We start from the raw sequence: 24,096 nt of genomic DNA on the forward strand, positions 1-24,096 counted from the left end.
GTCTCTTAGCAGAGACTCTAGAACGCTGTTCTGTAGAAAACAACGCCAAATACTGTCCACATGTTTGCTCAAACTCCTGTGAAGCTTCAAAGTGATTGCTCACCTCCATTAAAAATTAAAAAAACAGATCAACAGATACAGAGCAAAAACAGAGGGGAAAAGGCTACGCTGGGGTACAGGGGAGGGCAGAACTGAAAGAAAATGACTATTTGTTGGAAAATAAATGCTAGATCCACTTCTCCAGAGGAGGTTTGAGTGATCCTGGCACCTTTTCACCAAAACACCTTTCACATACTTACCATCACAATATACCGAGCTACGGAATATCCTTATTTACAGAAAAGGGTCCCACAGGACAGTTGTGTTTAAAATAATTCACTTTTGGTGATGTATTTAATGATAAAATTTGGTTTTCTAGGCTACCCTTCAGATATAAAGATGCCGAACTGGGGAGGCGGAGCCAAATGCGGGGCCTGTGGAAAGACCGTGTACCACGCTGAGGAAATCCAGTGCAATGGAAGGAGTTTCCACAAGACATGCTTCCTCTGCAGTAAGCTGGGCTACACCCTTCTAACTCCACAGTATTCCCATAGCTCTGTAGGAAGCTCCCATTAAAAACAGTAAATTTGCTTTTGTATTACTCTGCATGCAACAAAGAAGTTTCATAGTTTCCCCAATTTAATTGCTCATGGGATACCTTGAGCAGTTTAAACATCCTGGGCAACATACAGGATGGTGGAAGCAACCAGCATCAGACTGGATTTCATACAGAGGAAGTTCTGTGACACTTAGGCATCTCACTTCTGGGGAAGTTCAAAGTAGAGGGCAGACACACGTTAGTCATCCTACCTAAAGTACAGCACAGTCAGACAGATTCTGGTCCGGCACTCTCTAGAAACCTAAAGGGAAAACTCATTTCCCACCTTTTTAATCACAGAAGGGTGGAAAACAACCATATCTCTTTTCCAAAGCAGCAGCCAGTTTTCCGAAATGCCATCATGCCACTTCATAGCAGCTTTCAGTAATCAAAGCCCATTTTCCAGCCCTTTGCAGCAAGCAATCCCAGACTGGTTTGGGGTGGAAAGGACCTTAAGGCTCATCCAGTGCGAACCCCCTGCCATGGGCAGGGACACCTTCCACTAGAGCAGGTTGCTCCAAGCCCCTGTGTCCAGCCTGGCCTTGAACACTGCCAGGGATGGGGCAGCCACAGCTTCTCTGGGCAACCTGTGCCAGCGCCTCAGCACCCTCACAGGGAACAACTTCTGGCTAATGCCTAATCTAAATCTCCTCTCTGTCAACTTAAAGCCATTATCTAGATAAGAACTAAAGATAGCTAAATAGTTTACTTTTCAGGCAATGGTTGAGATTTAGTACTTGAGATTTAGCAGTATAAATTCCAGCATGACAGCTTAGAAGCCTTAGAATCCAATTTTTCACCTTCTTTTCTCATTTGGAGGCATGAGACTGATCCAGCATGCCCAGATGGCATGGTACAGTGCTATGCAGAATTCAGTCTGAAGGACACCCTCAAGCTGTCTTTGCCTTTCTCTAAGTACCCTGCAAATGACGCATAAAACACTGAGTAAGAAAGAATTTCCTCAAGTTTTCAGTTGATTGACAACCTTCAGCCAGTTCTTACAGACTGGTAAACAAAAGTCTCAGTTTTGTCAAACCTAGAGACTTCTTATTGCTTCCATGTGCTGACGATAACAACTAATCACTGGGTATCAGAGAAACTATAGGGAGAGACATGAATGTGGCAGTTACGAGAAAAGCTTTAACTGATGCTTGTGCTTTACTAAATGCTAGAAAATGATACAGCAGAAAACAAACGAGTAGACTCTCTAGAGTCTAATAGAAATAACCAGCTGTTCTAATAGGGCATAGTTACTAACATTTCTCTCCCTCCTAATAGGAACAAGTTAAAGCTTCATTCTTAGCATAACTGATTTTTTTCTAGTGATTCATGACCAACAACATACCTCCATTAGCTCTACCAGCTGTTTGTTTGTTTTGTTGTGGGGGTTTTTTTCTCGGTTGATTTTGGTTGGTTGGGGATTTCATGGAGCTTGTTGATTTGCCCCTGGCAGTTGTAAGTCTGAATTAAATTATTAGTAGGTTAGATACTAAAAAAAGGATTCCTAGCAGAAGTACGTTTAAGGTCAGAAACTAAAGATGCCTCTAAGCCCAGCTGGCATACAAGAGGTATGTTAATTGGCTTTATTTTCCCCATGATTCACACACACTAATCAGCAGCTCTGGATGACTCAGTATCATGTATCATGTTCATAGGCTTTTCAATGAACCAATTACAGGTTTTCAAAAACAATCCTCCCTGACCTAATCTCAGGTACAGAAACACTTAACCTATTTAGCTGGACTTTTCTAGATTTTTATCTCAAATATATTTGAAAGATATTCAGTATTTTACATTCTATTTGACCAGACAAACCACACCAGGTGTTTTTCAGCCAAAAAGTTCAATTTAGCCAAAATCATAAACAATCCCAACCAACCTGTGAACACAGTAAGAACCAGAGAAACTAAACTATAAATCAAACTCTCTCTACTCCAGAGTTTTTCCCCTACAAACATTATGAGATGACGTTTGCCTACCTTGTTTCCCCGACAGCGTTTACTCAGCCCGCAGTTGTGATGGACATTTGGCAGGATCTCACATTGTTAACCTGAAACTTCTTCGGGCAGGCTCGCCGACGGTATCTGTTGGCAGATGACAGGTCTCAAAGTTATTTCAACAGTAGCCCTTCAAGGGCTTTTGCTCCATCTGTTATAGTGAATTGATACTCTATCCCTAAAGTGCCAGAAATAGAAACGTTTTATCTGCTCCTAGAGTTTCCATCATCCCTTAACTCCCTTAGCAAACATAATTATCATCTCAAAGCAGAAGAGACTGTAGCATGACGAGATCAGGTTCACACATTTACAGAAGCCTTCGTTTTATTTCTATTAACTATAAAGGTCCTTGCAAATTATCTCCCCCAAACACACACACAGAGTAATAGAATTGAAGCTGCAAAGGTTCCAGTATCAGCTTAAATTCCCCGATGCGGGTGAATTTAGACTCACAGTAGGACAGTAAAAATAAGCATGGGGGGAAAGGGGCTAATCAAACAGCTAGCTCTGCGAGAGCTTGAACTTTCAACTACTGCCCATACTTCTGTATTTCACAGGTTTCTGTGGCTTATGTGAGCTAAGCACCTTCATTTATCCAGCTCTCAAGAGCCTGTGCATGACTGGAATGCACTGTGGCGCACACGTTGGTTAGAAGGTTGTTGCCTATTCTCCCCTCCCCCATTATCAACCACCATTGACACATCGAGCAATTTCTAAGAAGTGCTGAAATTTCGATTTCTAAGCATTGTACGAACCCCTTCTTTTCTAGAAGCACTCTGAACTGAAAGCTTCATCCTCTCGCAGTGGGGTAGGAAGCACCTCATGCCACGTACCCACAACAGTGCAGCACACACATTCACCAAGCAGATGAGGAGCGTAGCTACTGTTTTATTGCCATTCATTATTGTCCACTTTCCATCCACTGGCAGCAAGGAGAACCCCCTGGTCTGGTAACAGATTCAGCCTCTAAGCACTGACCAGGTTTCAGAGGAGAGCAACCATGTGTAAGACCCATCTCAGCAACTCCGCTTAGCTCTTGTTTCCCAGAACAAGGATACTCGCTTGCTGAGCTCCACAGATAAGCAGCTGTCAGCATTCATTTAACTTTTGGTCTTTCCAAGTTGGGGCTTGGTTTAAAGCAGTGTTGTAGAGAATGTAACATGTATTCCATTACAAATACTGGGCATTCCTATGGCACCTCCTGTCTAAAAGTCTCCCAGACTGTTCCTAGTGAGCTAAACCAAGCAGTATTTCTCTATTAAGAACCTGATGAGGAAGAGGTCTCTGGTTTTGGAACAGCTATAATTGTACTCTTGCCCTCCTGGAGGAAGTCTTAACAGAGCAGAGTCTACCAGTTACTCGGGATTGTTGCTTTGCCTTGCACCACAACTCATCAAGTAAATAAAAACACACGTCCTGCTTGCCCCGGACATGGTATGTACCTTATACCCTCTCTTAGAAACATGCCATGTAAAACAGCCTGGGCTGGGATGAGAAAGGCACCACAGACTCAGAGTGACTAGTTCAAAAGATGCAGACACACAGGAGAACCAACACCTCTGCAACCTCCTTTTTGCCAGTTTTTAAGGTTTGGGAGTTCAGGACGATGATCTCAAATCCATCTTAACCTTCACAAGATCTAGACAAGTTGTCTTGATGAGCCCATGGTTTTCCTAGGGTAAGAGTAGAACTTCAAAGTGACAATGCTTGAGTGCACGCACAACTACTTCAGCAACAGCCCGGTGAATTTCTATACCGACTACAGACTATCTTCTTTTCCTGTATTTATAACAGGAATTGTCATTATTCTGAACTTTATCAATTCCAGTTTGAAAATGCAGATGTATAAAAATGCCTCTTCTCTCCTATTCTCAGTGGCTTGCAGGAAAGCTCTGGACAGTACCACAGTGGCAGCACATGAATCTGAAATCTACTGCAAAACTTGTTACGGGAGAAAATATGGTCCCAAAGGAATTGGCTTTGGACAAGGGGCAGGATGTCTCAGCACTGACACTGGTGACCATCTGGGCTTGAATCTGCAACAGTGAGTTACATCCCACTGACAGCACCTTTTGCTGGTGCTTCTTCTGGCCTTTATATGCCACTATAGGTGTAAATATCCACTACAATTGCAATCTACCATTAGTAGCACAGTTGTAAAGTCACATTCAGCATAGAAAATTAGATTATTTCCCCCTCCCCCGTCAGAAGCTAAAACAGTGAGGTTTTACTGCTAGAAAAATAATCACACTACCACATACTGTTAACTCTCCTCTCAATGGAGGAAATAGCATTTCTAAATCCACCCTGTGGCTCAAAGTAACACTTGCAAACACACAGAGATGTTTGAACAAAGGAATGCTAACGGAATACCGTCTTCCAAAAGCACATAATCCTCTCTGACAGAGCATTTTTATAGTATTTTCCTATGATTCTGTCGTGATTTAATCCCAGCCGGTAACTCAGAACCACGCAGCTGCTCACTTGCTCCTCCCCTTTCTTCCCCCCTTCTCCCGGAGGGATGGGGAGGAGAATCAGAGGAATGTGACTCCCACGGGTTGAGATAAGAGCACTCCAGTAACTAAGGTATAATACAAACCACTACTGCTACCAATGATAATGATAAGAGGAATAACAAGGGGAGAGGACACAACCGCTCACCACCCACCGACCGATACCCAGCCCGACCCGAGCAGCGATCTGGGCCTTCCGGGTAACTCCCCCCAGTTTCTATACTGGGCATGACGTGCTGTGGTGTGGAATAGCCCTTTGGGCAGTTTGGGTCAGGTGTCCTGTCTCTGCTTCCTCCCGGCTTCCCCTCCTCCCTGGCAGAGCATGAGACTGAGAAAGTCCTTGCTCAGAGTAAACATTACTGAGCAACAACTAAAACCATCGGTGTTATCAGCGTTGTTCCCAGGCTGAAAGTCAGAAACACAGCACTGCACCAGCTACTAGGAAAGAGAAAAGTAACTGCTACAGCTGAACCCAGGACAGATCCACAAAGCTGCACATTCCAAAATGAATGATGCTTTCTTCTGGTATAAGGAAGCCAATTAACCAATATCCTGTGCAGGAAACAAAAGTTTAAATAAGGTATTTAACTGTAGCTCCTCATAAGATATGAATCCATTACAGGCACAGTTCTGCATCAAAAACTGTCACACTGTGTAGACTCAGTGACCTGCTGCAGCCCAACAAGCTGATAATTCAAAAGCTGTTCTGTGAAAGACTTTCAGCTCACACCAAGACATAAAGCACAAAGCACAGAAGTACAAAGCAAAGCTGCTCTCCTGATGTGCTTTTGAATGTGGGCCAGCCAAGAACCCCGTTCTAAGTTCCCTGTTTAAACCTCACAGAGACTAATGAAACAGCAGCATGCAAAATCTCATTTCTGTTTTCCACTCAGTAAGCGCCAGCAGACAGCCAGTTAGAAAGAACAGAGAAGTCTTTTGCTTGTGTTTTCCCTCTTGCCTCTCAATAATGCAACATTCTTCTACTTTCACTTTTCATTAAATATAACCTTTTCTGTACGTGGCTGCTATCAGCTCCGCGTACTCAGTCCCAAACAGGTTACAGCATGAGCTTTTCAATCACACAATACAGAATTCAATAGAAACTTGCATTTTTTTTCCCTTTCACATGTCTAGAACCAGTCATTTAATATATAACCCTTACAAAAAAAAAAAAAAATCATTAAATTACATTTCCAGAATGAACTCTACAGTTTAAGCAGTATTTTAATATACTGGGAACTTCTCTTTTAGGGGCTCGCCCAAGCCTGCTCGCCCTTCTACACCAACTAATCCATCAAAGTTTGCCAAAATGATGGTAGATGTGGATAAATGTCCCCGTTGTGGCAAATCAGTGTATGCTGCAGAGAAGATCATGGGAGGAGGAAAAGTAAGTAGTTACTACAGGACCAGAAACAAACACACTTCTATAATGGTGAGAAACTACCACAAATAGGTCCTTGATCTTTTAAGTTTTTGCTCAGTGTCAAATGAAAAACACACAAGGATGAATCAGTAAATTGCTAGAGTCTGATGTACATTCCAGGTTTAACACCATGTGCTTTTCTTAAGATGACTTCAACTTTATATATCTTGTTTGTGTCTGAAGAACAACTCCTGGTCTCTGTTAAGGCTAACTCTACCAGCACTGTTATTCTATCATCATCTCTGGGGATATTTACCATTCCAACATTTATTGGTAGTGACAATTGCAGATTTATTAGAGATCCCACGGCTAGAAAAAACAAAGGCCTGTCTCACATGACATGCTAGCTGTCTGCTCTAGGAACTCTCACTAGAATATTATCTCTGCATATCAAAGAAGTGGCCAAACCAAGAGTAACGTTATAGCTCCCTGCTTTTCACCTGACCTTCATTAATAACAGAGTGACTAGGTTAGATTTTGACATGGGATAATAAAGTAACCGAAAAAAGACTAACCCAGAATGTCTAAAAATGGAAGCCATATGACCAGCAAAATTATGTTAACCTTTTCACACCATAAAAATCAATAGTTTTGTTCCTTCTATCTGCTAGCTGTGTGCTTTTGGTAATATAAAATGAATTGCCTTCATTTCCTCAGCCTTGGCATAAGACATGCTTCCGTTGCGCTATTTGTGGGAAGAGCTTAGAATCCACGAATGTTACAGACAAAGATGGAGAGCTCTACTGTAAAGGTAAGAACTGCAAAGAGCTGAACTGGGTTACTGAGACAACCAAAAATGAGTCTCTTCAGACCTAGTACTGCCACCATGATTTACCTTGCTGTAGGCTTCACTACTCCACAAAATCCCATTTTATCTTTTTTTAACAACTTTCTGAAAGCAAAAGTAACATTGCAGTTTCATCTTCTACTGTAAACATGGAATTTTTCAAGTTGTAATTTTTCTACAAGTGTAACACTCTCTCACCTCTGTCCTCAGACCTTCTAACAGGAACACTGGCCAGATCTGCTGGGCAGCGTCTTGTACCTGCAGAATCTCACTCACTAAAAACAACGTAAAATATCCACAAAGATACAGATCTCTAAAGGTTGTCATGATGCAAGATCTAATTTGAGTCCTAATTTGAGTTCTTGCCAGTGAAAGTTCAAAGATTCTTCCACATTAATGCTAAATTATACATCCAAATGTTTTTCTTGGATCAAGAAAGTTCACAGATTTCACTTGACTCTTAGAAATAGCTTAAGGGGAAAAACATGCAAAGTTTTTTTATCCTAGGCTAAACTCGATAGGGAATCCTGGAGGAGAATACGTAAATTCTGTGGCTTTGGGTACAGTGACAACTACATGTGATCAAATCAGCATATCTGCAGAAATCTGCTGACCTTTACTACTTCCTTAGCAGAGTTCTGACAAATAGCTATGCATACACTTAGCAATACAAAGTTGAAATGGAAACTACCATCAATAGTTTCTGAACTATCCTCTTTTAACCTCCCTGTAAAATTTCTGACTTATTACTCTACCTGTATTACTCGTGCAGACCAAGTTTTACTGGGTGTTTTCAGGCAGCAAAGTAGCTTTAATGAAAATGTTACATCCTAAATGCATATAGTTCCTTTATTTTTTTTTGGAGAAGATCAGATGCAACTTCTGTTTAATTCAAACATGTGACTCCAACTGTACACTGACACTTCTGGGAATGAAACCATTTCAGATTTCCTTCCTTTTATTAACGTTAATTTTGTAGTAGTACTAAAGCCAAAAGTCATTTACCTCTATGTGAAAACATTCAAAATACCATTTACCTCCCTCCTCCTTTTGCAGTTTGCTACGCAAAAAATTTTGGTCCCAAAGGAATTGGCTTTGGTGGCCTCACTCAAGTGGAAAAGAAGGAGTGCCAATGAGAAGCAACGGACGCAACAGACTCAAACTGCTGTTGATGCCACCACCCAACAGCTGTCAAGTAAAACATTAAAGATCATATGTTGCTAAGAACCTAGGGCATTTGTTTAATCTTTTTCACTTTGCAGGAAAAAACTTGTAAGCTTGTATCTTAAGAAATTCTTAGATTAGCTTAGGAAAGGCAAAGTAGATGTGATTCACTTTGAGACATTTAAAAGGGATTTGAAATTCTTTCTCTCAAAGGGAGGTATTTCTGAAGCAAATCAATATTTTCTTAGAATACAGTGTTGTAAGTTTTGTTATTGTATGTTTACAAGCTACAATAAAGTCCTGCTACTGCTTCACGTTGCTTTTTCTTGAATTTGCTTGTGCATTGTTCTACAACATCACAGATAAATGCATTTCACCGAGATGAATTAAATCCCCCACTTCTTAACTACAGGAATTGCACCTCATTGCAGTTCTTTAGTGTTGCCAATTCTAGATGGTATTTATTTTTCTGATCTTGATCTGTTTCCCTGCTGGTTTTCATTATCACCTACCTTGACTTACACTCAAATCCACACTGCCCTTCTGGGGAACATGGCTGACATCTATTTATTAAAGATCTATGCATGCAGCTGGAAAAAAAAGAAATCACTCTTTTTGTATACATTTGTTGCGGTTTAAGCCCAGCTGGTAACTCAGAACCACGCAGCCGCTCGCTCACTCCCTGCTTTTTCCCCTCCCTGCTCCCGGAGGGATGGGGAGGAGAATTGAAAGAATGTAAATCCCACGGGAACAGTCCAGTAACTAAGGTATAATACAAAACTACTACTGCTAGCACCAATAATAATAATGATAAGGGAAATAACAAGGGGAGAGAATATGAAATTAAAAGGGGAAAAGGAAAACAATAAGCACAAGTGATGCACCATGTGATTGCTCGCCACCTGCAGACCGATACCCAGCCCGACCCGAGCAGCGATCTGGGCCTTCCGGGTAACTCCCCCCAGTTTCTATACTGGCCATGACGTGCTGTGGTGTGGAATACCCCTTTGGCCAGTTTGGGTCAGGTGTCCTGTCTCTGCTTCCTCCTGGCTTCCCCTCCTCCCTGGCAGAGCATGAGACTGAGAAAGTCCTTGATCAGAGTAAGCATTACTGAGCAACAAGTAAAAGCACTGGTGTGTTTATCAGCGTTGTTCCTGGACTAAAGTCAAAAACACAGCACTGCACCAGCTACTAAGGAGAAAAATTACTGTTACAGCTGAACCCAGGACTACATTGCCTTTATCCACCATCAACGTATCATACGCTATGGTCATATGCTAACAGGGCATAATATACATGCAAAACAGGAGGCAAAAATCAGGTTCGTTCTTAGTGCTTTGTGCCTACCTGTTCTTACATACCTCACTGGTCACAAATCCATTGAATCTATTTCAGTCTGTAAAAACACACTTAGAAGCAAGAAAGATCTATTTTATTACATGTAAACCCTCCAAATACAAATACTTAAAAGAGTTTTTCACAACATCAGTAATAAAATTATAGTGCAACTGTAACTTTCTTTTTAATATGAACATTCCCCTCATTTACAAATATAATTTTCTTTTATTATCCGCAAAATAAAGCAAAGGCTACCACAACATGGTTTTGAAATTCCACCCTATAAACTTACCTTAAAAAAAACACTGTTAGTCACATAAAATTTCAAATAGTTTCAGTTCAAACTATGCATCACAGACATATAGTGATTGTTTCATATACAAACCTGCTGTAGCTTATGCAAGATTTTAAACAATAATAAAAATAAATACAAGGAACTTCAGAAGAATCTGTAAAAATTAATAAAATATCCAGTTTTATTTAGCTTTCAGCTCAACGGTTTCAGAAATTAAGCAAAGCTTCATACAGAATGAACAGTTTTCTCCTTTGCCAGATAAAAAACGTTGTACTGCTTGGTCCAGTCAACTACATTGGGTTTGAACATACCAAAGCAACTGCACTGAAAAAAGTCTGCAAGGTTCTGGAAGCATCCAAGACTGAAAAGGAGAGAAATACCCATTAATAAACCTAACAAAAGAAGACTGCAAGCATCAAAAACACACATTCACCATAAGACAGTACGTAAGACAGATATAAGGCTGTCAATGAAGACAGCTCTGGGAAAAGAAACATAAGCACAGTTCTCCATTGACCATCATTCCTTTGTTGAACTTTTACAACCTTTATCACATTATAGAGTGAGAACAGATTAAGTTCATCTCAAATATTTAAAAGTTGGTGTTTAGTAAGATCTCATCCGCTACCATACATGAGGAAACACAGACTCCTAGTATAACGAGGAAACCTTGGTACTGGTTTCTCTGTTGAACTAAATACTGCAAGAGAAGGCAGAAAGGAGCCACTTCACACCTTAATTCTCTTTCTAAACCTACAGCTCACACACAGAGATTGATGAACAAATTCAAGGACAACATCCCCTCATCCCCCAAAATGGTGTCTACTGATGAATGCTATGGATGGATTTTGGCACCTCCTTTTCCTATATACACAGCCATTCAGAAAGAAGCTGAGCAGCTCTTATGCTGGCTGTTTATTTCCCAGGGCAAAGCGAGTTCTCAGCAAGGCAAATGAGGTCCACTCCTTCCTCTTAGCATAATTCCTACAGGCATCACCAGCACATCCACAGAACACCACTTTTATGAAACAGTGAAGCAAATTCGTACTGAAACGTGTTTAAAACATGCTCTTCATGAATACTCACTTGTATGGAGTTCTCCTGAGCGAAACAGCATGCTTAGAAGATTTTCTCTGCAGCAGGAGGTTCGTTCTTTCATGCGACGTCAATCCCAAGAATGCAATCTTGTCAAAAGGAACATGTAAAACTCGGTTAAAACATGAACATCACAAATTCAAATTCTGGTGATACCAAAAGCTACTATTAGGAAGGGAGGGATAGGAAGAGGTTTGCATAGCTAACAAATAAGTAACTACTGCCATAATTAATGACTGAAAAGTATGTTTTTGAAAAGTATGCCACTTGGACTAAAACAACCCAGCAAGCTGTAACATTAGCACTTCTGCTGAGGCAGCAAGCTTATTTGGGATGACTGTAAAGACTGTACTTTCACAGATGTCTACAGAAGCATAAGATCTACAGCCATTAAACACCTATCTCCTCAGATTTTGTCTATAATCTACCACGCAAATTGGCAAAGGAAGATCCTCCAGAAAAATCAAGTAGCTTAGCAAAAAAGATGAAGCAGATGTCAGAGACTCAACTTGTGCATTTTCTTGATTCCATGTCTTCTTTATTAAGCTTCACAAAATGAAGGAAGTTTTTTTTCTGCATATTTGCTTGCCTATTCTTTCTTCCATTTTCTTATTTTCTTAGCAAAATCTTATAGGGTCTTTGGCTGAATACCACACTATCATAAAGCAGTACATTTACAAATGACTGTGCACAAAACATGGTAGTTAACTGTAAATATCCTACCTAGATCCTTTTCCAGCATGGTATCTCAGCAAGGGACAGGATGTAAGGTCAGCATGGACATTACAGACATCTAGCAGTACGCATTGCAAGTTGTGGATATTTTTTTAAACACAATGGAAAAAAAAGGCTCTGGCTCAGAATGCTTAACACATATTCAGATGACACATCTTTTCTAAAAGCTGCTAAACAAGCTCTTTCCTACATGTTTCAAGACAGCTCTTCTCCATCTTGTTTGCGTAGCCAAGTGCTCTCTGAGAACAACATCGCCAAGAAATTTGACAGTCCTCACCAGGATAAAATCCAGCTCATCTTTTTATTGTAGCAGTGGGATTTAATACAGTGTAATGCACTGCTGAGTTCTGCCATGGGATTTTTGATTCAGGCTAATTGTCTTATCGAGCATGTGTGCCATTTTGGGGGCAGTAATACATGTTCTATTAGTAAAATATCTTTAAAGAAGTCTTTACAGTTTTGGAAATTTTGATGAGTAGCAAACCCAGAACTCAGTGATAAGAATGATTTGCAGACTGTGATCCTATTTTTAACATGGGAATGTTGAATGCACAAGTACCCGTGAAACTTAAAGAACTGCCCTGAGATTTAAGGAAAGCACCTAGACGTGACATTCATTAATCAAGGAAAGCAGGCACAAAGTTTTTATGAGAGCAGATCAGATAGGGAAAAGTGTTAATATGATGACTCTTAAAGAGAGAAGCAGAAACTGAAACAAAGTACTACCTGATAGAGCTGAACAGTCAGCCACAATGAAGCCCATCCAGTATGAAAACAGGCCAGTACAAACATATAGGAAACCCATGGGGAACAACAGATTATCTGTGTGAAGTACATCCATGCTCCATCTTGATGATAACTTGTTGGACAATGACTTGTCCAATCTGGCAAGATGAATAATCAGTTAATTATGTTTTTAGGCCACTTAAGAAATGAACAAAGATTGTTTGCATGGAATTAATATTACACAGCAATATGATCTAGAATACCATATTTAATAGATCACGTTCCCACTTCAAAGCAGATTTTGACTGCTTGCTATTCTGACTGTATAATCTCTACATTATGTATTCATAACTCACAGACTGAACATTCAAGGCACTGACTATGTACACTTTGATATTATATTGAAAGAAGTCATCACCTCTCATTGTCAAGACGTCTGAAATTTTGCTTCATGCTCATTTGTAATTTTAGGAGAAGAACTTATTTATCTTTAATACCATCATCAACAAAAGAAGACATGATGGTGACACTGCCAAGAAAGCAGCATTTACCACTATTAAGGAGATGTAAACTGGAACCCCCACCTTCTGTAAACTTCCTAAGAGATACTTAAAGCCTACCACATAGGCATTTAACCTATTAAAAAAACCCCAGAAACTAGGAGCAGAGCAACTTCTTTTCGCCTCTGTGTCAGTAGAACAACGAAGAAGTTTTCCTCCCATGTTCCTGCACTCATGGGAAGTAGAGGAAAACCATATGCTTTTTGCATATATAAGACCACCACTGACAGGAAAGCAACACATGTTCACTCAAGTGTCCTGTGTTCTCCACCGCAACAGCTGCTTCACTTCACTCTATCTTGAACACTGCTTCATTTCAATATAATGAGAAGTAATATAAAATAAAATTTAGAACTTCTTTTTACTTAAAAGGTTAGCTGTATAACCACATTCTAAGGGCTTTACTCTCTCCAAGGAATGTCTCAATTTTCCAGTTTGGATTTATCAGTTAAATAGACAGCTCTTTTCAAAGTCATCACTACCTTAAAAACAAAAAGAAAGAAACTTTGGCAAGTGTTCAATATAGGTATTCCCAAATAAGAAAATCAATAAAGCCTTCGCAATGATGCATTTACAAACTTATTTTCCATTGCAGTGAAGGTTATCCAGGCTAGAAACTGTAATGTGACATTCCTCCATGCAGCTTCCCTATTTCATCTAAGAAAAATGCTTCCTGATACTGTATTTCCCAACAGACATCCCACTAGAGCTGTATAGTAGCTCTTAGTCGACACACACGTAATCACGCATTTGACCAAAGACTCAGATATGATGTATTTTCATTTAAAGACAGAATTACAAGATAACAGCACTGCTGAAATACAGTATTATTTGTGCAAGTATCATTACGCTTGCTGGAAATGAAATACTGAAAATTAAAGACCATACACACGTCTTTGAAAGGTAACTTGAAATAAATTCATGGATACATACACAGAAGAGTTCCGTAAAGCACCCAGACACCGGTCATAGTTAGGAATGACAGGAACAGCAGGTAGTAACGATGGTTCCCAATGCCTGAATTTGAGACAAGATAGAAAAAGAAAGGCTGACTTTCTAAAATTCAGCAGTATTTGCATTTCCCCTTAAGTTCATAGGAATAAAAAGGCAGACAGATTTGTTTCTTCTTCAGAGATTGCCTTTAGCTGTTTTAGCTAGATGAGGACTAATTATGCAACCATAGCTCTTACCATGCATCTACAATTGTCTCATATGACTGAAAAATCTAAGCTGTTCCAAAATCTAAGCTGTTCCAATTTAATTGTTTGACCTTTGTGCACTTCAGAACTGCAAACGCAGGCATGAAAAGCACAGACTTCTGTCAGAGAAACTGTTACATGAAGATATACAACCATTTTCCTTTAAATTACAACCAGTATTCCTCAAAATTTGGAAATAATGCATCAGAACGACGTCACCACCTTATAGCCAACCATGTATAAGTATTTTCAAGTATTTAACATTGCAAAACAGCAATGGGCAACAAAATGCTAAAAATATATTGCTACAGATGTAAAACTTGAACCTTTCTGTCTTGCGCATCACCAGTAATGAGACAGAAAGGAAGAAAATGGTTGCTTTCCAGGGGAGTGGTGGAATGACCATGCCTCAAAGCGTTTGCAGACCGTGTAGACGAGGCCCTTAGTGCCATGGTTTAGTGGTGGCCTTGGCAGTGCTGCAGTAAAGGTTGAACTTGATCTTAAAGGTCTTTTCCAACCTGGTTGATTCTACGAAAGAGGGGGTTTCTCAAAAAACACCAAAACAAAGAGCTCTACAGAGTTAAATGGTCCAGCTGCTCCACTGCACCGTCTCTAACAGTGACAATGGACAACATTAGTCCAGGAGGACACAAAAGCCTGGCCACTTTCTACACCTCATTCTACTCATCCACAGCTTCTGTGTTAAAATGTCAGAGTGTAAATATTTATCTAGTTCTTTTAGTAGCTTTTAGACACACTGTCCAAACATTTGTCTAATCCTTTTCTGAACCTTCTGATACTGCCTGTATCTGCAAACCCTTACAGCAGAAAGCTCCAAATTTCCACTGCCTGCCATGTAAAGACACTTTTTTTTTTCCCTTGACCAATTTTAAATCCAGATACTATTCTCACTGAGCCTTCCCTAGTATGATGTGCTTGGCAAAAACCAGTTCTGCATTCACTTTAGCCACCATTTTCATTGCTTCCTGTTGTTCCTGTTACTCCTGCTCTCAAAAGGAGAAGTCTCAGACTTTTTGGTCTCTACTCTTAGGCAGACCACTCCATCCCTTTAATAATTACAGTTGCCTTTCTCTCTATCATCTAATTTCCCTCTGGCACCTATTAGTGAGCCCTTCAGTATCAACTGCGTATTCTTACATGAGGTGTGCTCTCTGTCTCAGGAGATAAAATGTTATTTCATCAACTTTCTAAATATGTAGCATTTTCTGATAAAACAAACCCTCTCACCTATGCACTGTCCAGTCCACAGAGAATGCTGATCGTATTTGGCTACACATGAATCACAAGCAAGGCAATGCACAGATCTCAAAGGCTTCCTTACCTAGTTGAGGGGAAGGAAAAGAACAGTCATAGCAAACGCATCTATTTCACTCAAAGCTTAGAGCATCTTCTCATGGGCACCATCATATTTTGTACTCTATAACATACATTTATTTTGTATAGCAAACATATATTCCATACTCTAACAGACCTCACAACACACAACATAAATTAAGATTTATAGTTCTCACCTAACAAAAAAATAAATGGAAATAATTATTTCATCAGGATTAGAGTCCAAGGATATCAAAGCATCTCTTTTGGCACTGTAAAAACAGAAATCTAAATAACACAGAACAAACCATGCATCTAACACTTGCATGACAAGCAATGAGAAGAAAGCTTTTTATAGCAGTACTGAGTAAAAGCCAGGTTCAAAACCGAAACAAATACCAAAGCCTCACTTACAAGACATGATGTGCAAAATGTTCTGAAGTCCAAGCAATTTGCTTCTGCAAGAGCTACAATGTTCTGAAAGACAAAGTAGTTTGTGCTTGCATGTGGATCACATTTCCAGGGGAATCTGAAGATTTTTACATTTGGCCTTTTGCAGATCATCAGCATTTTGAATGCCAAGCATTGATGGGAATAAGTACTTACTGTTTAAAAAGGTCCATGAGAAACACCAAACAGCAAAGACTGATACAACCTCCCCCATGCAGAATTATCCACAAAACTATCTCTGTTGCCAAAATTAATCAGTCATGTGGATGAAGTATTCTCCAAAATGAGATGGTCTTAAGATACAGTCAACCAGACCTCAGAGAGATGAGGAGAGCTGCTATATTTACTGTTCCTTCATGTGTACTAGGTAGACAATGGTTACTAGTCCTGTGGCAACAAGTTCAAATTGCAGTTTATTCTCCCTGGCAATCTGAAGAAATACAACCTCTTGTATTGAGATCACAAACACAGTACTTTACTTAATCCACAAGTTGGGGAGACCAAATACCAAAATCCCTACCGATTTCTTTTTGCCATTCTAAGACAGAGCTAGGAAATAGCACATCATTTATGTAATGCCTAAGCACAAAACCCAAACATTATATGCATCTTTGAAGCATCTAACAAAATATAAGTCATTTCTAGCCTTTGAGCTAGAAATTTCCAGTCTTATGATCATGGAGAGTTGTAGGAAAGCATCGTGAATATCTCTTGCTAACCTGAGACAACTGGATTGGCACCCATTCACAATTGATATTTACGAAGTGAAGTTCTATGTGAATTTCTATCACAGATAACACCAGTGGCTCTTTACAATGTTTGGCCAAAGGTCACATTTCAGTAAAACGGAAGCAAGGCCATTAAGGCAGGATTATGAAGATAAGGAAACAAGCAGTAGGAGGAGACCTTATCTACTATCTATGTGGTTCAATGCTGTTGCTAAAAAACCCTTGAGAGTATTTCACTGCTTTCAAGACTAACAAAGCTGCACATGATGGCAACCAAATCAACTATCTCTTGCACCAGGTGAGCCCTTCCCTTCATTTTTATGAAGTCACCTACCTCTTTCCTTTCTTTTTCTGAAGTCTTAATATATCCAGGATCGGTTCTCCAAGTTTTATAGAAATAATAAAGAAGACCCACAACGCTTAGCATGACAGTGATTTCAGGAATTCTATCTGTTCCATGTAATATTCAGGTTAAGGAATATATTCTAACACTGCTATTTGTCAAACAAAATACTCTACAATTAGTTTGTTACTTTATGAGCAACACACAAAAAGGAAAAGAATGAATTTCACTTTTATAGTAGGATCCTCTCTGTCCTTCAGAGGCCATCATATTGGAGAAGTTGAATACTCTGTCCAGTTTGAGCACTTGAGAAGACTTTTACAACTGTACAAACCGGCATCACAATATAGCTCCCTTTCATTCTCACTAGCAGAGTGCAGATTTTTGCCTTTTAATATTTCACAGATACAAAGTGAATTCAATTTCTTCTTTTTCTCACTCAAGTTTGGTATTGTTTCAATCAAACAGACAATCAGACAAGCATAGTTATTGAGCTTCCAGCAGCTGTAAGATTTGGCTGACTCACACCCCTAAGTCACTAAACAGGCCCTTCTAGGTCCTGCCCTCTCATATGCTTTAGCTAAAACCACTGACTAAACTCAGGCAGAAAGATGCAACTGGAAATCATCCTGGAACTACCTTTGTCACTCAAAATACCAAGCACACACTGATAAAACACTTCTGAAGGTAATGGGACAGCTACTGGGAATCCTCCTTCCCTCACAAATATACTACAAAATCCATAGAATCTTGGAATGGTTGGGATGGAAGGGACCTTAAAGCTCATCCAGTTCCAACCCCCTGCCACAGGCAGGGACACCTTCCACTAGAGCAGTTTGCTCCAAGCCCCGTCCAACCTGGCCTTGAACACTGCCAGGGATGGGGCAGCCACAGCTTCTCTGGGCACCCCGTGCCATGACGACAAAATGACAAACTTCTGGTCTAATTAGACATTTTTCCTGTTACATACCATTTGCTTTTACCCAGTGGCTGAATGTTTTAATTACAGGCTATGGAGGGAATTCATCTCTCATGAACTCCAGAGAAGCAGATTTAAATTCAGTATGGTTATTTGCCACAACTTCTCTAGCAGACAAATTATTATATATGGGGGAGGATACACAGTCATTAGGAACATGATTTTTACACTAGGTACTCAAAACATCTGTATGTCAGGTGAAAGCAGAATATGTCAAGATTAACTGTCTCTATACAGCAACAGAGGAATGTGGAGTGGGACAAATTTCACACCAGTTAAATCCCAGCACTGACCTTGAGAGCACAGACTGCTAAAGAACAGTCCATGAGGCCACCAAGGAGCAGTCAGAGCGCCCAAGCCTGGATTCCATCTCCAGTGACCTCTCAATCACTGTATAACCACACAATGTGAATAACTCTTAAAGATCAAGTTCTGCAACCTCAGGGTCGTTTTGTCTTATGAACTAACAATACTGCAAACAGCTCTAATTAAAACCTACATGATAAATTATGACATACTGGCACTGAATATTAGCAGACCTATAGCTGTGTTAGGGCTGAGAGAAGTCCTTAATTAGAGTGGCTGGATTTTCATTCAGTCTAGAGGAACAGTTTGACAGACATAAAATACAGCTAACTAAAATACTGAACAATTTTATAACACTCAAATCTGTAACCAGTTCCAGAAGGAAAACACATTCATAAGGAAAAGGGCTGGATACTGAAATGGAAAACTATCCTCTTGCCCATGTCACCAAGCTCTGGTTAGACCTTCAAGAACATTGCTCTGCTTCCTATCTTCAGCAGAGTGTCTGACTCAACCCCCTTACTGTTGAAATTTGTTCTCCTTTCCATTTATATGACACCAAGAAAACCTTAAAACTTCACAGTGCAGCCCTGAATAAAATGATTTTCATTTAGACAAGCATATGTGTGTATCCCCAGAGGCAATATACTTGATCAGTTCATCCAAGTTAATCCTGATAATTCTATTAAGGACATCTTAATTGGGAACAATACAAAAGAAAATGCCACTTAAAGCATGAAGTAATTAAAAATTCATTAAAATTGTGAAGCGCTAAATTACAGCTGGTTTAGTACAAAATTATTTACAGTTCTAAGTATCTCCCTAAAGGTTTTTTCATAAAACTTAACCAATGAATAAACAGATGTCCCCCGTATAACTTCCCAGGGCAGTGGTGGAATCTCTGTCCCTGGAAGTGTTCACAAACTGTGTAGACAAGGCCTTCAGTGACATAGTTCAGTGGTGGCCTTGACAGTCCTAGGGTAAAGGTTGGACTCCACGATCTTAAAGGTTTTTTCCTACCTAGTTGATTCTATAAGGGCAGGGCACTGAAAAGTAAATGTAAACTACTACAACCTTTTTGTACTAACCAGTGCAAAGCCTCTTGAAATAAAGCAAATGGAAGGTAGAAATCACTTCATCATACACTAAGAATGCAGCATAACCTGTGAATGGATAGGAGACTGGAAGATCTACTTTGAAGAGACCTGAAGAAATTTGTCCCTTGTTTTTTGGAGGCGAGGATGCTGTTTTTGAAAGCAGAAGCACAAATATCACTGTCAAGTCCTTGTCATTTTAGAAAGAAGAGATGCTTCTTATTAATGCATGTGTTATCCTGTTACACCACATGCCAAAATACATTAATCTTCCTAACTGAGACTCTCATACAGTACAGTCACATGGAGATGCTAACAGAGACAACCAGGTTTATATCAAAAATGCCTTAATTTTGATATTCCAGGAAGAAATAGTTCAGATTTGTACACAAATATCTGATAAAAGAAGGTACAGATTTTTAGTCCATATATAACTTGAAATTCAAGTCAAATTTATTACACCCCTGCCCAATGGAAGTAAATCAGTCTTACCAGATGTTAACAGTCATGTGGAATTATCTGGCACTGCTCATTACTATTTGCATGATGAGGCCTACGTTTATTAAAAAGTGTTAAGGAGAGTTCTACTGAATTTCTTCAGTATAAAGGATATCAGGCAGGAACCAGAAAAAACAGGTCACAGACATCAAAAAAACGGAGCTAAGCAGAAATGCTGTGGGAAGGTACCTTAGATTCTTGAGCCCAACAAGCTGCCTAAAAATAATGTTAAAAGAAAAAAAATATTTAAAAAATATATTTAAACCATAACATCACAGAGTATTCATGATTTGTTCAGTTATTTTTAAAACATCACACGTGCAGCACACTTCACATCTCTCAAAGAAATCAGTTCTCACTCAAATGCATTCTTCAGCCAGATGTGCAGGGAGTTAACAATGCAACAAATAAAACTGATGAGTGCTCTACTCCAGCCTGATATTATATATCAGAAAAGCTGTAGCACTGGGTGAAAAGTGCAATCTCTGTCTATTTGCACACTGGCAGCATTGCCATTTCAATGAACACAGACCGTTGCAGGAACTGCTGAAGAAAGCAGGAAAGCTGTGAAACAGCTCAGGTGAACACTGGGGGGTCTGGGGAGTAGAAGGGGAGGGAATGGTTCATCATAACTCATTCTGTGTCACAAATACAGAAGGAAAAGTTGAGATAAAGCATATTTCTGAGCATTGTGCATGGATATCTGTGTCTACTGGATGCAAACTTTCAGTAACACTCTATCACTAAAGTTAGCTAGTGGACTGCTTCAACACTTTAGTGGTTTAGAAGAGTTATTTATCCAAATCTTTTGGTGAAGAGAAACTATTATTTTGCACACCTGAAGACATTCCATTTCTGTGTCATTCTAAAAAGTACATCTATTTAAATCCTTCACACACTCTGCAACCATTTCTCAGGAGGCATCTTTTTTGCTAAGTGAAACTAAACTCTGAAAAAATTACTGCGTTAGACACCTTATATGGTGTCTGTGCCAGTGAAATACATGTATAGAGAGAAAAAGCCACAAACCTCACAAACAGAGCCATCCCAAACAGCAGGAAGAGGAGAAGACCTCCTTTCAAAAGCCAAGAATCAGAACTTAAGTTCATGACGTATCCTATGGCCCACATAAATGTCAAGGAAGACGCGAACAGCAGGACGAGCTATTAAGATTATCATGGTTAAAATATGATGAAATATTCAACCAGGACTTACTTCAAAAGCACTCAGTTAATGTAATAACAAATGCTAAAGGGCTCAATATAGATAAGCTAAGGTGACACTCAAACAACACAAACCCCCCACCCAAACCACTGCTACACGTTTTAAAAGAATTTCGGTTTTGTGCATCCATTTTCAGAAGCCTTAGATGATCCTCTTGTTAAGAAAGAGCTGAGCTGTATTAGTATTCTAAACACAAAATGCTTTAGGTTTAATTCCATTAGTTTTTACTTAAGAAATTACCTCATATTTGTCTACTATTTTCAGTAATATATTATTTCTTTTGCTCCTCATTCTTTCTTCCTCTTTTACCATATAAACCATGAAGCGATTCAGGCTTTGATAAGCAAGGTCACGCGGTGTCTCTCCCTTTAACAACAGAAATGTTTGGTTATTTATGCACTTAACACGTAAGTGCTTTCCTTTTTAACAGAAGCAAAAAATAAATATAGCAAAACCAAGATTAACTGGGCAATTACTTCCCAGCCCCTCCCCCTTTTATTTTAAGTCAAGGAAAAGCTAAATTCAGAGTTTTAACATGCTTAATCCAGTGCTTTGTAGTTCAAAAAACTGTTGCTTGCATTCAGGTCGCATCCATTCAAGTTACCTGCTGGACTGTCTCCAACAACCTGAAACACTAAACTGTCTGATAAACAAAAAGAGGGAGAGAGGGCAACACAGTTTGCAAAGGAAAATCAGAGTGACTGAAAGGCTCAGCTTGTTCATTTAATGAACATTGCAAAGAATCTCTGCATCGATACTTTGAGCCACACCACAAGAAAGGTGATAATTCCTTTTGGGAACAACTAAGAACCTCCTAGTCAACCCCCAGTGCAAAGGATACCCAAAGTGGAGAGGACTCTGGTTTTTCTTTACATTCATTGTACACACTCACACCCTGTGGAACGAAGTATGATGAAAGAAATTGTACCTTGACATTTTTTATGTCCAGGCTAGCACCAGCTTCCAGCAACAGATCCACTGCACTAGTATTTCCTGATGCTATTGCCCAATGCAGTGCAGTGTTCTTTTGAACATTGTCTACAGCATTGAGAGAGGGGTTAAACTTTAAGAGAAACCTCGTGGGTTCTGGTCTAGATGAAAATAAAGTATAAAAGTTAACAGACAGAAGATATTGGATATGAAACTTTTGAATACCTTATAAAAACCACTGCTCCTCTCCGTGAAATAACAGCAGATACACAAAGCCTTGTCTCAGAACCTGCTTATCAACAGTAATTCTGAGTTTACTATTCAGGACCTGGCCTCAGGGTTTTTCTCCAGACTACATTATTTTACCATTTTAACAAACATGAGGTATATATACACACAGGTTGTATATAGACCAGACTTTGAGCAACCTGGTCTAGTAGGTGAACCCTTCTCATGGCAGGGGGTTGGAACTAGATGAGCTTTAAGATCCCTTCCAACCCAAACCTGTCTGTGATTCTACGATTGCATCTTTCTACAATACTGTATACTGTGAGAAACAATGGAAACTATTTGATTATTGCCAAAGAGAAGTAACTGCTTGGCTGGAGAAGGAAGAGTTAAAGAAGAAACAAAGTACATTGTGCAATTAAGCAGAGCAACTCAGCTGGCTGAGGAGGAAAGAGCATAAGATACCAAGACACCTGGCTGAGGAGGAGAGAGCATTAAGATAAGAGACTGGCTATTCTGGGACTGGTTGTGAGAGAGCGAGCAGTGTTAAACAACAAACTATAAGTCAGGAACTAAACACGATAGGCTACAAATAGAATGGCGTGAAAGCTAGAGCAATAGGCTAAAAATAGCTGTTGTTAGAATGGTATAAAAGTTAGAGCAATAGGCAATAAGGTGATTCACTGCATGAAGATGCTCTGGGTCCGTGTCGTTAAGCTCCACAAATGGCGCTCCACAATGGGGCAGAATGGCAGTGACTAGAGCGACTGGTGGAGAGCACAGCCAAACGAAAAGCAGAAGCAGCGGGGACCGAGAGCTGCAGCCCGGGCAACTAATCACCGAGAACAAGGTGAGCGGCTGGGAACATAAAGATGGGATCACAGATTTCTGCAGAGGAAAAATCAATACTTTGCCTATTGAGGGAAATACTAGAGAAACGTGGAATTTTCTATGATGAACACACGCTCCCATTGCTACTTGCCTGGCTTAAAAGTAAAGGTGTAGCAGCAGATGCACAGACTGCATTCCTTATAGATACATGGACTAAGGTGGGAGAAGTTTTGTGGGATGCAGCCACCAAGGGCAACGATACCACCACAAAACTCCTGACTACATTGGCGATTGGTTATTGACTCTTTAAAACAACTTAAGACAGATCATGTGGCTCAGGCAGCTGCAGTTGCAGCTACCGCTCCAGCAGCTAACTCGTCAAGAAATGACTCGGAAAGTAGGGTTTCGCAGCAGCACCAGTCCTCCGCCACGGCTCTCCTAATGGATTTCCAGTCCCCACTTCGCCGCCTTACCTCCCTGGGTTTGCAACTCTTGTTCAACAACAGGCTGACCCACCACTCACTGACCTGAGTGGAGATGAGTTCCCTGCCAGTAACACGGCAAACACTACGAACTATGAACCTGTAGTGCACTGGCAACGCCTGCGACGAAAGGCAGCAGCCAAGGGAGAGACAGCAGTTGCTGCCGCTCTGAAAATGGTATCCAATGGATTCCCGCGAG

At 40.0% G+C, this 24,096-nt stretch overlaps 2 protein-coding genes across 2 annotated transcripts in view; one reads left to right on the forward strand and one right to left on the reverse strand.

Annotated features, from left to right (window-relative positions):
* The first annotated feature begins 424 nt into the window (after positions 1 to 424).
* On the forward strand, positions 425 to 8,611 carry CSRP3 (cysteine and glycine-rich protein 3 (cardiac LIM protein)). The gene is made up of 5 exons (XM_010018869.1): positions 425 to 550; positions 4,510 to 4,678; positions 6,399 to 6,534; positions 7,228 to 7,321; positions 8,414 to 8,611. Exons 1-5 carry the CDS (start codon positions 439 to 441, stop codon positions 8,491 to 8,493), a joined length of 591 nt encoding a protein of 196 aa, XP_010017171.1. The 5' UTR covers positions 425 to 438; the 3' UTR covers positions 8,494 to 8,611.
* Positions 8,612 to 10,379: 1,768 nt separating this feature from the next.
* Positions 10,380 to 24,096, reverse strand: part of ZDHHC13 (zinc finger, DHHC-type containing 13) — a 19,917-nt gene continuing 6,200 nt past the window's right edge. The window contains 11 exon segments of the mRNA XM_010018870.1: positions 10,380 to 10,515; positions 11,241 to 11,338; positions 12,711 to 12,868; positions 14,204 to 14,287; positions 15,718 to 15,811; positions 16,219 to 16,281; positions 17,317 to 17,414; positions 20,270 to 20,414; positions 21,228 to 21,365; positions 21,667 to 21,792; positions 22,355 to 22,517. Coding sequence (XP_010017172.1) covers positions 10,380 to 10,515; positions 11,241 to 11,338; positions 12,711 to 12,868; positions 14,204 to 14,287; positions 15,718 to 15,811; positions 16,219 to 16,281; positions 17,317 to 17,414; positions 20,270 to 20,414; positions 21,228 to 21,365; positions 21,667 to 21,792; positions 22,355 to 22,517 — 1,303 coding nt within the window.

This window comes from Nestor notabilis, unplaced genomic scaffold (assembly GCF_000696875.1).
Source record: "Nestor notabilis isolate BGI_N333 unplaced genomic scaffold, ASM69687v1 scaffold957, whole genome shotgun sequence".
NCBI lineage: Eukaryota > Metazoa > Chordata > Aves > Psittaciformes > Psittacidae > Nestor > Nestor notabilis.

Coding starts and splice junctions, on each gene's coding strand:
- CSRP3 (XM_010018869.1), top strand. CDS start 439: ATGCCGAACTGGGGAGGCGGAGCCAAATGCGGGGCCTGTGGAAAGACC. Junction 551..4,509: donor CAAGACATGCTTCCTCTGCA/GTAAGCTGGGCT, acceptor TCCTATTCTCAG/TGGCTTGCAGGAAAGCTCTG. Junction 4,679..6,398: donor CTGGGCTTGAATCTGCAACA/GTGAGTTACATC, acceptor CTTCTCTTTTAG/GGGCTCGCCCAAGCCTGCTC.